The following is a 14,910-nucleotide window of genomic DNA, read 5'->3' as shown; positions in this document are numbered from 1 at the left end:
TGATTTCTTTTTTTAAATGAAGTTTACACTGTAAGTATGTACCAGAAAAATCTTTGCCAGTTTTCTTTATTCTTTCTCATTTTTTCTTATATAGTGGTTCCCCCTTATCTGTGGGGGATAAGTTCCAAGACCCCCAGTGGAAGCCTGAAACCATGGGCAGTACTGAACCCTATATGTATATTATGTTTTTCCTATACATACATACTATGATTCGTTTAATTTATAAATTAGGCACAGTAAGAGATTGACAGTTATAGAACAGTTATAACAATATGCTGGGGTAAAAGTTACGTGAATGTGATCTCTCAAAGTATTATATTGGACTGTACAGTGTAGATACATTGGACAAAAGGATGATTCACATCCTGAATGTTACAGAACAGGATGGCATGAGATTTCATCACCACGCTACTCAGAGTGGTGCACAATTTAAAACTTAAGAATTGTTTATTTCCAGAATTTTCCATTTAATATTTTCAGACAGCAGTTGACTATGGGTAAACTGAAACTGAATAAGGCAAAAATTGCTGTACTCTTTTCCTTTATTAGTTCCTAGACATGTGATTGTTCCTAGCTGATGTGAATGTGGATGGTTTGGTTTAGCCTTAAGTACGGAGGCGTTTATGCCTAGTTTTCCACATTTTCAGCCTCTTGGTAATGTTTATGAGCATTGAGCATGACTCCATTTTCAGCACAGACAAGAGGATGGTGATGGCTCAGTTGGTTATTAAATTCAGCAATAATATATTAATTGTATACTGAGCAGAAAGCACTGTGCTGTTTATGATTACTTATTGGTAGTCTAGTGGATTAAAATTTGATAAAAATTAGACTTAAAGCTGTGTATTTATTGTTCCCATGGAAGTTGGAGCATCGACAGGAAAGTTGGAGCATCGACAGGAAAGTTGGAGCATCGACAGGAATGTTGGTAGTAACATCTGAATAGAACCTTGAAGGATAGTTAGGCCAGTTTTAAGAACATGTTTGTTGTTTCTAATTGAAAGTTATAATGCTTATTATAAACAAATTCAAGCATTGTAAAATATATATTATCAGCAATGAAGGTCATTAGGAATACCCAGTTAGTTAACCACTGCTTTTTAACCATTGTTAACAGTGTGATATATAGTTCTTCATATCTCATGTATGTGTTAGCTTATTATTATTATTTAAAATTAGATCATATATTTGTGATTTTGCAAATGTGTTGGATAGTTGAGTTTCCAATTTTCAGTATTATAGACTGATACCTATGATTTTAGAAATTTTAAAAATATTTTCTGTTTTTTTGTGTTTTTTTAATGCTTAAGATTTTGATAGAAGAGAAAAGCATTTTTTTGCTTAAAACTTGAATAAAAATAAATTTATTGTAGAAATATTTAATAGTAAAAATCTACTATAATCCCTTCTCACTGAATGTTGATGAACTAATTATACCTGATAATAAATTGAATTTATGTACCTCTGGATAGGTATATCCTTTTGTTTGAGAGTAGATTATTTCATGGTGAACATGGAGTTAATGAAGGGCATGGAACCAAAAGAAGGACCCCTACACTAACATTTTGTCTTTCTGCTATATCCCAGCTTAGTTGTATTTTTATAGAGTTGCTTTAAAAGTACTCTTTATAGTACTTTTATAATAATTGTTCAAATGTTACTTTTCTTTTCATTCTAGGTAACATTATACAACACTGATCAGGATGGTAGCGATAGCCCACGCAGTAGCCTTAACAACAGTCTCTCAGACCAGAGTTTGGCATCTGTTAATTTGAACAGTGTTGGAAGTGTGCACAGTTATACACCAGTAAGTCTTGGTGAAGTGAACTTCTTTGTTGTGTACTCATTTAGTGCTTAAAACTAAACCAAACGTAATTAAAATGCAAATAAAAAAGTGTTCCAAAATAATCACGGGGTGTTCCACAAAGGCTTAGGTCATCCTGCTGTTGAGTCTTGCCTACATGGCCTGTATGGAGATGTGTAAGGTTTGCCAGAGTGCCAGTGGCAGAGCCATTCTTCTACACATAATTCATTTTTTTCCATGTAAGCATTATTTTGAATGGCTACATAAATTCACAATGAGTGTTCATATCTTAATTTTTCAAAAACATGAAACAAATGGTAGTTTACCACCATTTGATATAACCTTTAAGAGATACAACTAATAATTTTTTTATTAATTTTATTTCTAGATGCGTTTTTTCAAAGATAATTCTTATTTTGTAGGTGTTTATGATGCCTCCCCCTACTCCCCTCCCCACCCCACATAGCTCAAACCCCTGGCCTATTTTGTTTTTCTCAGAATCTCCTTTGTCTTTTACCTTTCATTTCTCATTTTCCCTCAATTTCATTAGGAAAAAAAATTCCTCTACAAATGATGAGTTAAGTGTATCGAAGTTTCTTACTGCTTTGGGCAGTGTCAGACAAACTGTGTTTGAGTTTAAATATTTAAAGATTAATTGAATAAATGAATGAGGACTATTAGTAGTTTCATAGTACAGTGATGTTTAAGATGAAATTGCTTCTGTAGAAATCAAGATGAAGATTCTACAGAAACTCGAAGAGTTTCAGGCCTAGCTGATCACTTATTTTATGATCTTGGGAAGTTCATTTAACTTCTTGGAACTCTTTCCTCTCTTCTGTGAATTTTGGAGGTTGGATTAGATTTCTGTGGTTCTTCAAATTCCAAGTTAATTTTATGGTCTTACTTTATGTATATCTAACTTAAAACAGGTTGGGAAACCAAAGAAAGAAGTTATTTTCTTTGCATTCTAGAAACTTTTAATATTTTCAGTTATATATTTTGTATATTTTATGTAACAAGCCAATTCTGTTGTAGAGCTATTAAATTAATACTATTTTCTTTTAATATTAGGTGACAAATCATCCAGAACCAGTCTCTCAGTCATTAACTTCTCAACAGCAGCCACAGTACAACCTTCCAGAACGAGACAAACAACTGCTTTTCTCAGAATATAATTTTGAAGATCTCAGTGCCTCATTTCGGAGCCTTTATAAGTCAGTTTTTGAGCAGTCACTTAGTCAACAAGGTGAGGTTTTTAGAAATATTTTTTGTAAAGTAAATTTTTATTGAAAAATTTTCTTTTAAGAATGATTTTAACATAGCAGTTGTTATATTTCCTTAATCTTAGAACATTATCATCATGATTGAATGCTCTTTGTGCCTTTGCTATGCACTGTGTATATTTCATAGCACAAGAATGGAAGACAAATACCATCTTGTATGCCTGCTTCATATGATTACCAGTGGTGTCCTGAACCACTGCATCAGAGAATTCTGACACTGCATCTGTGCTATGTGGGAAAGACTGCCACGGTTAATTAGTGATGGATGGCATGTGAAGCATTTTATAGTAAATGTTCTGTTCTTACTGGTATTAGGAAAGAGATAACTATTGGAATATGGTAACACCAAATTTGTAATTTCATGTATGGTACTTGTAAGTGAACACATTGGTTAGTAATATTCTCTGGGTCATTGTTTTATACAACATACTTAAATCAGACTTTAACACTAAAAATGATTTTGGTTGAGATGCAGTATTATATCTCCACCAAATGCTAGGTAATTGCTCTTATGTGTTACTGTGCCATTAGCTGCTGGTTTAACTTTAGTCAGAGGCATGTGATAGAATTAAGATGTCACATTGTCTTTCCCCCATAGAGCACTAGTCAGTATTATTAGAAACTCTACTGTTGAAGCATTTCCTAGTTTCTTTGTTTGACAGATTAACTGTTTATTCCCCAACTCAGAGTTACCTGTTTACAGCAGTAAACAAAATATTTTAGACAAAAATCCTAGAGAGTTTTCATTTTAATACTTGTCAGTGTCAGATATTATGAAAATTAATGTTATATACAAGTGTTTTACATATATATATCAATGGATATCAGTAACTTGTATAGGAAGTTGATTTTTTAGGATAAAGTAAGATTCATGTGTTTTCTCAAATTTTATCTTAAATTTTCTATCTATAAAGGTACAAAAAAAAAAAACTAATATAAGACTTTGCTAAGCAGATCCAACCTTGGTTATCATAATAGAAAAATACTGGCTTTGAAATAACCTTGGTGATGATTTCTGAAGCCCATAATGCTATTTCATCAAACTAAAAAAAAAAGAGAGAGAGAGCATTGATAGAAATTCTGGGTTCTACTCCAGGTTCTACCATGAAGTCAACTGAGTTAACTTCACCTCTTTAGAACTCAGCACCCCCATTTGTACAGTGAAGAAGATTAGATCAGTGGTTTTCAAATTGTTCTTTTGGAGTCCTTGGATTTTGTGATGGTCTCAGGGAGTAAAAGTGTGCAGATGAAGAGATCTAGTAGGCTTCCTTCCCTGCCTTCAAAAAAAGCAGCCTTATATTTACCAGTTTTACATATAGGACTTCTGAAAGATATTTTGTTTTATTTTATTTAAAAATAATTTGGGATTGAAAATGTTGGTATAGATTATATCTAGATTTCATCTTAAAATGATAGGACTTTATTGGAAATAGATAAAAAAACTGCTTTCTTTCATCTTACTGTTACAACTGTAGATTCCCTGTAATGACAGTTTTCCAGGGCCAAAGCAAGAACTTTTATTAGCTCTTGTACTTATAAAACCTCAACCTACTAAGTTTTAAAATTTTCTTACAATGTACTCTAATGCAATTTTACCATTAATGACAACTATGAGAATAATTTTATTTTTATTTTAAAAGTTTGATTATTTTATTGACTGACATTATGCTGCAGAATTTTATTTCTTATTTAACGACATTTTTTTTTTGGTGTATGCTTTAGCCATCCTTTTGATATGAAAACAACCTAGTTATAGAATCAAATGTTGCAACATATTTATTAAAGTAAATGTCTATGTGCAGACCCAACATACATTATTTTTAGCTTTAGGCACTTCTGGCCTAATCATCTTCATTATAGTAGCTAACATTTACTGAGCTCATCCTGCAGCCTGTGCTTGCATCATGGCATTCAATCCTCACAACTCCGCGAAGTGGATACTGTTATCATACCTATTTATAGTTGAGGTAGTTGTGGCTTGGAGAGTTTCCAGGTGTGTAAACAGCAGTGCAGAGACTTTAATCTCTACTTTTGGTGTTGTCAAGTTTGCAGTCTTAACCCGTAAACTCTGTGTCTTGAGAATGTTCTATAAGAGTAATGAAAAAGAACAGTGGAGATTGCTGTTTGTTTTGCTTAGTTTTAAGGATCCTAGCTGCCTTAGACTTAAAGTTTTTTGAGTAGTCAAAGAAAGAGATAAGAAATGACTGAACTTTATTAATCCTTTCCTCTTTTGTCAAAGCTTTGGTCGTCAATCCTACAGAGACCATCTTGAATGTGACTCAGCACCTTTCCTACTTTTCCCCTAACATTTACTTATCTTTCAATACTCAGCTCATATAGTGCCTCTTCAAAGAAGTCTTCTCTGTATCTCTAGCCCCTTCCTACCTCAACAGGCAAGAAGCAAAGTTCCTGTAACCCCTCTGTATACTTTTGCCTGACTACTTTTACTGTTAGACATAATCTCTTTAAGTGTCTCTCTTTCACTTGACCATAAGCTACTCAAAGGCAGGGAAAGATATTTCTTACTCAGTTCCAGAGCCCAGTGTAGGGTGGATGTCCATCAATGCTTGTTACTGAATCAAAGTTGCTTTTTGACAGCATACACCTTTGCTCTTTAAATTATTTTGCAGATGTTTGTCATAAAATATAACCGATATCTAACCATAAATGATCATGCTTTCTCTGACTTTTTAGGTTTGATGAACATCCCTTCCGAATCTTCCCAGCAGTCCCACACTTCGTGTTCCTATCAGCACTCTCCTAGCAGTACAGTGAGCTCTCACCCACACAGCAACCAAAGCAACCTGTCCAACAGTCATGGTAGTGGCCTCAACACCACGGGCAGTAATTCGGTTGCACAAGTCTCGCTGTCCCACCCCCAGATGCACACACAGCCGTCTCCACATCCGCCCCATCGACCGCATGGTTTACCACAGCATCCGCAGCGTCCCCAGCATCCAGCACCTCACCCACAGCAACACAGCCAGCTCCAGTCCCCTCATCCCCAGCACCCTTCTCCACATCAACACATGCAGCACCATTCGAACCATCAGCATCAGACGTTAACACATCAGGCACCCCCACCCCCACCCCCACAACAGGTATCCTGTAATTCTGGTAAGTTTTTGTCTCCTGACTTGTGTTTCGCTAACTGTGAATTAAGATCTGTCCTTTGTTATCTGGGGCTTATATATATTTATTACCAACTCTTCCCATCCGTTTTTGTGTTTCCTTGCCATTATCCTGTAGTTGTAATTCATTTAGTCCATAGATTGACCTAGAGATTTTCTTGATTAAAATTTATTTTGGCATTATAGGCAAACTCAGCAACCCTTGTAGGTTTTCGTTTTAACTCTTATTTTGTCTTTCTGGAAAACAAGTGTTTTTGTGAATATCGTTGACCCTTGAACAATGCAAGGGTTAGGGGCACCAACCCCAGCCACACACAATTGAAAATCTGTGTATAACTTTCGATTCTCCAGTTATACCTTAGTATCCACAGTGGGGATTGGTTCTAGGGTCCCGCTCAGATACCAAAATCCATGGATGCTCAAGTACTTTATTTAAAATGGCATAGAATAATGCATATAGCCAGCCCTCTACATCCATGGATTCCCAGCTGGGGATTGAAAATAATCTGTGTATGAGCGGACCTACACAGTTCAAACTCATATTGTTCCAGGATTAGCTGTATTTGAAAGAATGGAATGTACAATCTATCTACAGTCTGTTATGATTCAGTGTGGTATAGAAGAAAAAGCATAGATTATGTCCGAAAGGCCTGTATGTGAATCCTCATTATGGCTTTTAAGACCTTAAGTGTAATTACTTCTTTTAGTCTTGTTACTTTCTCATCTATAAAAATGAAAGTAAAATACCCTCTGTTGTTATGACAGTATTGTTGTAATGAGGGTCAAATTGAGAATACAAATATGAAATACCTAGTCTAGTATCTTGCATTTAAGTATTCAGTGAATATTCCCACTCTTCCTTTCTTTGCTTAATTCCTGCCAGCTATCTTCTTTGAGAATGAAGGGTTCCATAGGAAGAAAACTTTTTTCATATCCTGATTTTTAAAAAAATGTGTTGTTTTCCACTTAGGTCTTGATGGTTTCTGGTGAGTTGCTTAATTGTCATTTCTTAGACCAGGCAGTCTTTGTACTGTAGAACTCCAGGGGGTGCCACAGATAAACTACAAGGTGAATGAGACCCCTTGGAGTTACACAAAGTACACAGGTCCTTCCCTCAGCTTGCCTGATTGTCCACCTACCAGCCATATCACTGATGAGATCTTTATCTGAAGGGGCAATTGCTAAGTGCTAGACAGTGCTAGTTTTTATTCACCAATTAAATATTGACCATTGCTGTTGTCAGGGAAATGAGCATTAGGTAGTGCATACTGTCTCTTATATTCTGATTTTGCTTTAAATCTTAATTTTTTCTAGAACTGTTAATTTATTTACAAAGTGGTACTTGGAATTTAGTGTTTCTTTGAACAATTTTTTTGTTTCCTATTACCAATTCTAAGTAGAATAAAATTGAAAATTGGGTATAGTTTCTGCCTTGATGGACTATCTCCTAAAACATCTTGAGATTATTTTTTGATCTATGCCTAGAGAAAAAAGGTATATAATAAAGCCCCCCTTTTGTAACTCTTAGTTCAATTACTGTTGCCTACCTTTTAATGTCAATACATTTTTCAAAAATTTAAGCTTGTTCTTAATATGATTTTGAGGATTGACTAATGACCGTAGAGATTGGGTATCGGTAGAAGTTTGCAATGCTCTGGTCGTACCTTTCTTTTTGTTAAGTCTGTTGCTTGTCACAGTAGAAAAAAGTACTAGTACAGCTGAAAAAAACTGACTCATGATGTGCCCTTAAAGGCCTGTTATACCAATGGTAGCTTGCAAGAGAAGGGGAATAGACTTCCACCTTGTGGAGTTAGGAAAAATTATTGTGACTGTGTTAATAATTAATCTCTTTGAATTATAAAATTGTCCTTTATAAGTGGGACTAATGAGCAGGTTGTCAGTGGCAGGGAAGGAATGGAGGAAACTAACAGTTGTTGGAGTGCCTATTATATGGGAGGCAATTCAGATACATTATCTCATTCTCTCAAATCAAATATAAATTACCACATTTGGTAGCAAAAGTATAACTCAGAGAAATTAAGCAATTTGTTCAAGATCATACCACTAAGTGGTAGAACTGGAATTTACTTGTATCCTGGCCTATCAGAGTTAAGAGCCTATAATACCAGCTATTCTAAAAGGATTAAAATAACAAACATTTACTGAGTGTGTAGGGTTTGCTCAGCCACTCTCTTTGCAGAGATTGCTTCATTTTGTGTAGCCAAGTCAGCATTTATTATAGGATCTGAAAGTCTGATAGACTTGGATGTTTGTGGCTCACTTGGGGCATTATTTTTTTCCCCCAGCAAGTTTCTCCCTGAATTATGAGTTGCCTGAGAGTAGGGTCGTGTTGTCTCTGGTTCACTGTTTATTTTTTCAAAATCCATAATTGGCAGAATTTTGTAAATCCAAGTAGCCAGTAGTTCATGTAGAATTTTCTGTGATGTAGCAAAAAACCTCTTTTAGTCTTAGTTTTATCCATTCTATAGAGATGATCCTGAAAATAGAATAATTTGAGCAGCAGTCACTGAATGGAGGATATTCTTTCTCTATTCAGCACTATCTCATTGAGTGCAGCTCTTGCTCCATGCCTTGGAGTGGTGACTACTTTGCTGACATACAGACTGTGGAGTGTTAACTCTTCTGATGATGTTGCTTTAGAGGATACTATTCCTGACTAGAAATGCCCTCGTTTGGATTCATCAGCATTTCTTACAGAATTTACAGCCCTCTTTCTTGCTACCTTGACAGGAGGACTGTGTTAAGGCATTTCTCACTTGTAAGGTTGCCTTGTAAGAAACATGTTCTCTTGCTATAAAATGTAATTACCTCCCTTAAGTCAGTACATTAAGTTATACTGTGCATTGTTTCTAAATGTGTATCTGCATTTAAGTTATAAAGAACATATCTCTTAAAGTCACAAGACAGTAAAATGAACTTTATATAGGGAGGGATACTGATTTTTATGACTTACATTGCCTAGTTATTTATTTGTACTGTACAAATGTAAAGAGCAGTTTGACAGTTTGCAAATGCCAGACTAGAGCTTAGAAACCTTGGGTTCAAGTCTTATATTCATTATGGTGACCTTGCTAAGTTATACTATCTTTCTGGGTTCAGGATTTTTTTATTTGTAAAGTGGAGAGAAATAATACTCTTCCTGCCTGTCTCACAGAGCAGGTTGCCCCAACATATGATATAATGGTTGTGACTCCACTTGTAAAACCAATCTCCAAGATTCATAGTATTGTCTATATTACTTTTATAGGTGTTTCCAATGATTGGTATGCAACACTTGATATGCTGAAAGAAAGCTGTCGAATTGCCAGCAGTGTTAACTGGTCAGATGTAGACCTTTCACAGTTCCAAGGCAAGTATTGGTTCTATTTGACATACAACCAAATATACATCCTGTTTTCTTTAGTAGATTAAGTTTCTTTGTAATAAAAATAAATGTCTCCTTATGTAGTGTTTTATTTGCAGTTAGTAGTATGCTTGAAAATAACACTTTGCAAAATTCATAATTTAGTCTTTTGGTCAGTTGTAGCAGAGGGTCACAGACAAGAGTTCTGAAAGAAATTTGGCCACATTTGAAAGACTGAGACTTTGAATAATTTTAAAATGTTATTCATTGCATGGACAAATCACTACCAGTGGATATTTTGAAGGCCAAAAAAAAAAAATTGTGTCTTGCTGTTTTCTCTGCAATATTTGCAGAACTATGCTAACTGTATTTCTAATGCTTTTCCTCATAGGTTTGATGGAGAGTATGAGACAGGCAGATCTCAAGAACTGGTCTTTAGATCAGGTTCAATTTGCTGATCTCTGTTCTTCTCTGAACCAATTCTTTACACAAACTGGCCTTATCCATTCACAGAGTAATGTTCAGCAAAATGTCTGTCATGGTGCCATGCATCCAACAAAACCTTCCCAGCACATTGGAACAGGTATGAGTTTAATTATCTTCTTGATTTTTTCTTTTACTCATCTATATGAAATTTAGTAACTGTCTAGAGTGATCCTTTTACATCTTTTTATTTCTAAGAAATGAATGAAATCAAATAATTGTATGTATTTAAAAAAATTGAGATAAACTTTCGTCATGATTTATATGATTATTTTATTGTTTACAATTGACTTTAACTTTATGCCCTTTTAAGTTATCAGATGAATTAAATGTCTTCAAAATACACATTTTTATAAGAACATATTATGAAGTTTGATTTAAATTCGTATATACTTGCAATGAAAATCTTATTTTTATATATCTTCTAAGAATGTTAAACAAAATTAAAATTGAAAATTTACTCAAAGAGTGAATATAATGGTAAGTAGTTTCATTGATATTTCACTCTGGACTCAAAATTTGTGCTCTGTATTTTTCATCTCTCTTTCTTTACCCTCTACCCTTGAAGCCATCTCTTTTACTCTGATTGTAGTGCCTACGGTTTTCTTGTCTCAAATTTCCATTCTGTATGAGTTTAATATCCAAGTTTTTTCTCTCCATTTTAATTTCTTGCTACCTTGTATCCCTGAGTTGACTTCTTTTCTGTATGTTACCTTGGTTTTGCAGTTGATGCTAATAAGCCCTCTTTTATTTCCTGAGTGGCTTCCTTCAACCATTATCCTAGCTAATTTCATATTTTTGGTCTTTCTATGTTCTCAAGAGCCTCAGTCAGTCTGCATCTTTCTTTTTGTGAAATCTGTTTGTCTTTGGTTATAATAGAAATCTTCCATCATCTTTGCTGCTTCTGTTTTGAATAACTTAACTGAATTGAAACCCTCAGTGGCTGTTTGATTTTGGTGAATTATTCATTCCATGAATTATATTTATACAAGTGCCTCATTCAGTGCCTGGAATATAGGAAGTGCTAGGTATTAGCTAAATTTATTGAGTGTCCTCTACATAGAGGACACTAACTTTATTTTTTGATAACTCTTTCTCCCTCTCCCTCTCTCTTTTTTTGTCACTTCTTTTTTGATATCTTGATATATACTCTTTAAAAAAATTTTTTTATTGTGGTAAAATACCCATAACATAAAATTCAGTATCCCAATCATCCATAAGTATATACTTCAGTGATATTAAATAACGTTCATAATGCACAATCATCACTACCCTTCGTTTTCCTAACCCTTTTCATCTTTTAAAGCGAATACTCATTAAACATTACCCCCCACTCCCCATTTCATCCTCTGCCAAGACCCTGGCAACCACCCTTCTACTTTCTGTCTCTATTTTTGATTAAGTACCTCATATGATTGGAATCGTACAGTATTTGTCATTTCGTGACTGGGTTATTTCCTTTAGCATAATGTCTTCAGGATTATCCTTGTTGAAGTATATGTTAAAATTTCCTTTTTAAAGGTAAATAATATTATATATATATGTATGTATATATTTACATATAGGTGTGTGTGCGTGTGTGCACACACACCACATTTTGCTTATGCATTCACTTGTCAGTGAACACTTGGATTACTCCTATGTTTTAGCTATACATGAATGTACAAATATCTTTCTAAGAATCTGCTTTCAGTTCTTTTGGATACATAGCCAGTAGATCATTGCTTTGTTCCTGATCTTAATGGAAAAGCTTTCCATTTGTCACCACTGAGTATGATATTCACTGTGGGATTTTTAGATATGTTTTTATTATGTTGAAGTAGTTCCCTTCAATTTCTAGTTTGTTCAGTGTTTTTATCACGAAAGGGTGTTGATTTTTGTCACATACTGTTTCTGCATCAACTGGGATGATCATGTGCATTTTTCCCCTTAATTCTGTTAATGTGATATATTACATTGGTCAATTTTCATGTGTTGAATCATCCTTGCATTCTGGGAATAAATCTCACTTGATCATGGTATATAATCTTTCAGTACTATGGTATTGAATTCATTTTGCTAGTATTTTGGTGATTTTTACATCAGTAGTCATAAGGGATTCATGATATCTTCTTTGTTCCATTGGTTAAGAGTATGTTATTTAATTTCCACAAAATTGAGAATTTTCCAGTTTTATTTCCATTACTGATTTTTAACTTCCCCTAGTGGTTGGGGGAGATACTTTGTATATGTATCATTTAAAGTCTGTTGAGACCTAGTTTGTAGCCTTACATATGGTCTACCCAGGAAAGTGTTCCATGTGCACTAGAGAAGAATGTATATACTGTTGTTGAGTAGAATGTCTCTTAGATCTAATTGGTTTATGATATTAAGTCCTCTGTTTCTTTACTTTTGTCTCATTGTTCTATCCATTATGGAGAGTGAAGTATTGTAGTCTCCGACTATTATTGTAGAATTGTTTGTTTCTTCCTTGAATTCTGTTTTTGCTTCATATATTTTGCAGTCTGTTATTAGGTGTATACATGTTTATAATACTTATGTCTTCTTGCTGTAGTGAACTTTATAAATAGAATGTCCTTTATCTCTTGGAACCTTTTTTATTTATAGTCTATTTTGTCTAATGTTAATATAGCAATCTCTGCTGTCCTTTGGTTACTGTTTGTGTGGAACATCTTTTTCTGTCCTTTCACTTTTAATCTATTTTGTCTTTGGATTTAAAGTGAGTCTCTTATAGACAGCATGTAGTTGAATCATGTGTTCTTATCCATTCAGCCAGTCTCTGTCTTTGGATTGGAGAGTTTAATCCACTTACATTTAAAATAAATACTGATAGGGAATAACTTTTGTCATTTTGCTGCTTCTTTTCTGTATGCCTTATAGCTTTTTTTTTGTCCCTGATTTTCTGTATTATGTCGTCTTTTGTGTTTAGTTGTTTTTTTGGTAGGGAAATGTTTAAAATCCTTTCACATTTCCTTTTGTATATATTCTATAGCTCTTTTGTTTGTGGTTACTATGGGGATTGTATTTAACATTCTAAAGTTTTAACACCTAGATTTGAGTATCATTGTATCTTCTATAACATATAAAAACTACTCCTTTATAGCTCTGTCCCACCCCTTTTGGTTGTTGATGTTACAAAATTACATCTTTATACATCATGTGCTCCCCCCAAACATAACACTAATAATTCTGAATTATGTAGGAAACAACATGAGGAATTACAAACAAAAGTTACAAAAATACTAGCTTTTAGACTAATAGTTTTTAGAAAGTACATTTGTCTTTTAAATCATGTATAAAAAAAGAGTGGAGTTATAAATTATTGTTCCAATAATACCTACTTTTATAATTACGCCTGTATTTACTTTTATTGAGATCTTTCTTTTTTTTTCATATGGCTTTGAGTTACTGTCTAGTGTCCTTTCATGTTACCCTGCAAGACGCCTTTGAGCATTTCTTGCAGGGCAGGTCTAATGATAATGAAATCCTTTAGCTTTTGTTTATCTGGGACTGTCTTAATTTCCTCCTTACTCTTGAAAGGACAGTTTTGCCAGATAGCGTTCTTGGTCCACACTGTTTTTTCTTCTAGCACTTTGAATGAATTGGCCCATGCACCCTGGCCTCCAGAGTTTGCGATAAGAAATCTGATAATCTTACAGAGGACCCTTTGTGACAAGTCACTTCTGTTATTGCTTTCAAGATTCTCTCTTTATCTTTATCTTTTGAAAATTTGGTTATAATGTGTCTTGGTGTAGGTCTTACTGACTTCATCATACTTGGAATTAGTTGAGCATCTTAGATGTTTATATTTCTGCCTTTCACTAAATTTGGTGAGTTTTCAGATATTATTTCATAAATATTCTCTCTGCCTCTTTCTGTCCCTCTTCTCCTTCATTGAGACTCCCACATTGCATAGTTGGTCTCCTTTATAGTGTCCCCCAGGTCCCTTAGGCTCTCTTTCTTTTCTTCAGTCTTTCTCTTTCTGTTACTTAACCTCGATAATTTTTGTTGTGATTCTTATGCTTGCTCAAATCTTCCTTTGAATATCTCTAGTGAATTTTTTATTTTAGTTATTGTACTTTTCATTTTCAGAATTTATTTTTTTTAAGTCTTTTTGTTGTAGATCTGCCATCAGATCTTTTTCAACGACAGTTGCTGTTGATTTGTTTTTGCTTTGAATGAGCCATATTTTCCTGCTTATTTGTATGCCCTGTGATTTTTTTTGTTGTTGTTGAAAAGTAGACACTTAAATTAATGATGTGGTACCTGTGCATATCAAATTCTCTACCTTCTAGAGAGTTTGCTGGCTTTTGTTATGTAGGTTTTTTTTTTCCCCCAACAGTTGTAGGCTGTCCTTGTGCCATGGTTCAACCTAAGGTTTAAACTTAAGGTCTCCTCAAGTCCTCTCTGAACTGTGCTTTTCTCTTAGCATGGGTGGTCACTTTCCAATTTTCCCTTTATATGTAGTTGCTTTACAATGTCTGGTCTTTAATGTCTGGCTCCCAAAGGGAAAAAAATGGAAATGACAGAAGGGACAAAAGAGGTACCAGCCCTTTAAGTCCCCTGGGAATCGATGCATTCAGAGGTGAGGGGCTTGCAGCATTGAGGGGAGATGCAACAGCACTGTTCACTCTCTTTTTTATCTGCATTTCCGGAATAGAAGCAACAATTGTTGATTAGAGTACAGATCCCCAATGGTTTGAAGGACATTGTCCTTTTTGCCCTGTAAGCTATGTGTAAACTTGTCCAGGAACATGCACAGCTATCTGCTGTGGGGGTGAAAATGAGGGATAGGTAGCTAATCCTATGCTTAGAGTTGGAATTGACCAAAATTAATTGCAATCT

General features: G+C 34.5%; 1 protein-coding gene across 1 annotated transcript in view; it reads left to right on the top strand.

Moving 5' to 3' along the window:
• The window catches only part of FOXJ3 (forkhead box J3), a 91,110-nt gene that overhangs the window by 68,423 nt on the left and 7,777 nt on the right, over positions 1-14,910 (top strand). Inside the window, exons 5-9 of the mRNA XM_006903993.2 lie at positions 1,679-1,807; positions 2,876-3,050; positions 5,782-6,204; positions 9,487-9,588; positions 9,974-10,165. Coding sequence (XP_006904055.1) covers positions 1,679-1,807; positions 2,876-3,050; positions 5,782-6,204; positions 9,487-9,588; positions 9,974-10,165 — 1,021 coding nt within the window. The remainder of the gene's footprint in view (positions 1-1,678; positions 1,808-2,875; positions 3,051-5,781; positions 6,205-9,486; positions 9,589-9,973; positions 10,166-14,910) is intronic.

This window comes from Pteropus alecto, unplaced genomic scaffold, assembly GCF_000325575.1.
Source record: "Pteropus alecto unplaced genomic scaffold, ASM32557v1 scaffold170, whole genome shotgun sequence".
NCBI classification, from domain to species: domain Eukaryota; kingdom Metazoa; phylum Chordata; class Mammalia; order Chiroptera; family Pteropodidae; genus Pteropus; species Pteropus alecto.
Note: the sequence above shows the minus strand (reverse complement) of the source record. Positions and strands in the feature narration are given on the sequence as shown.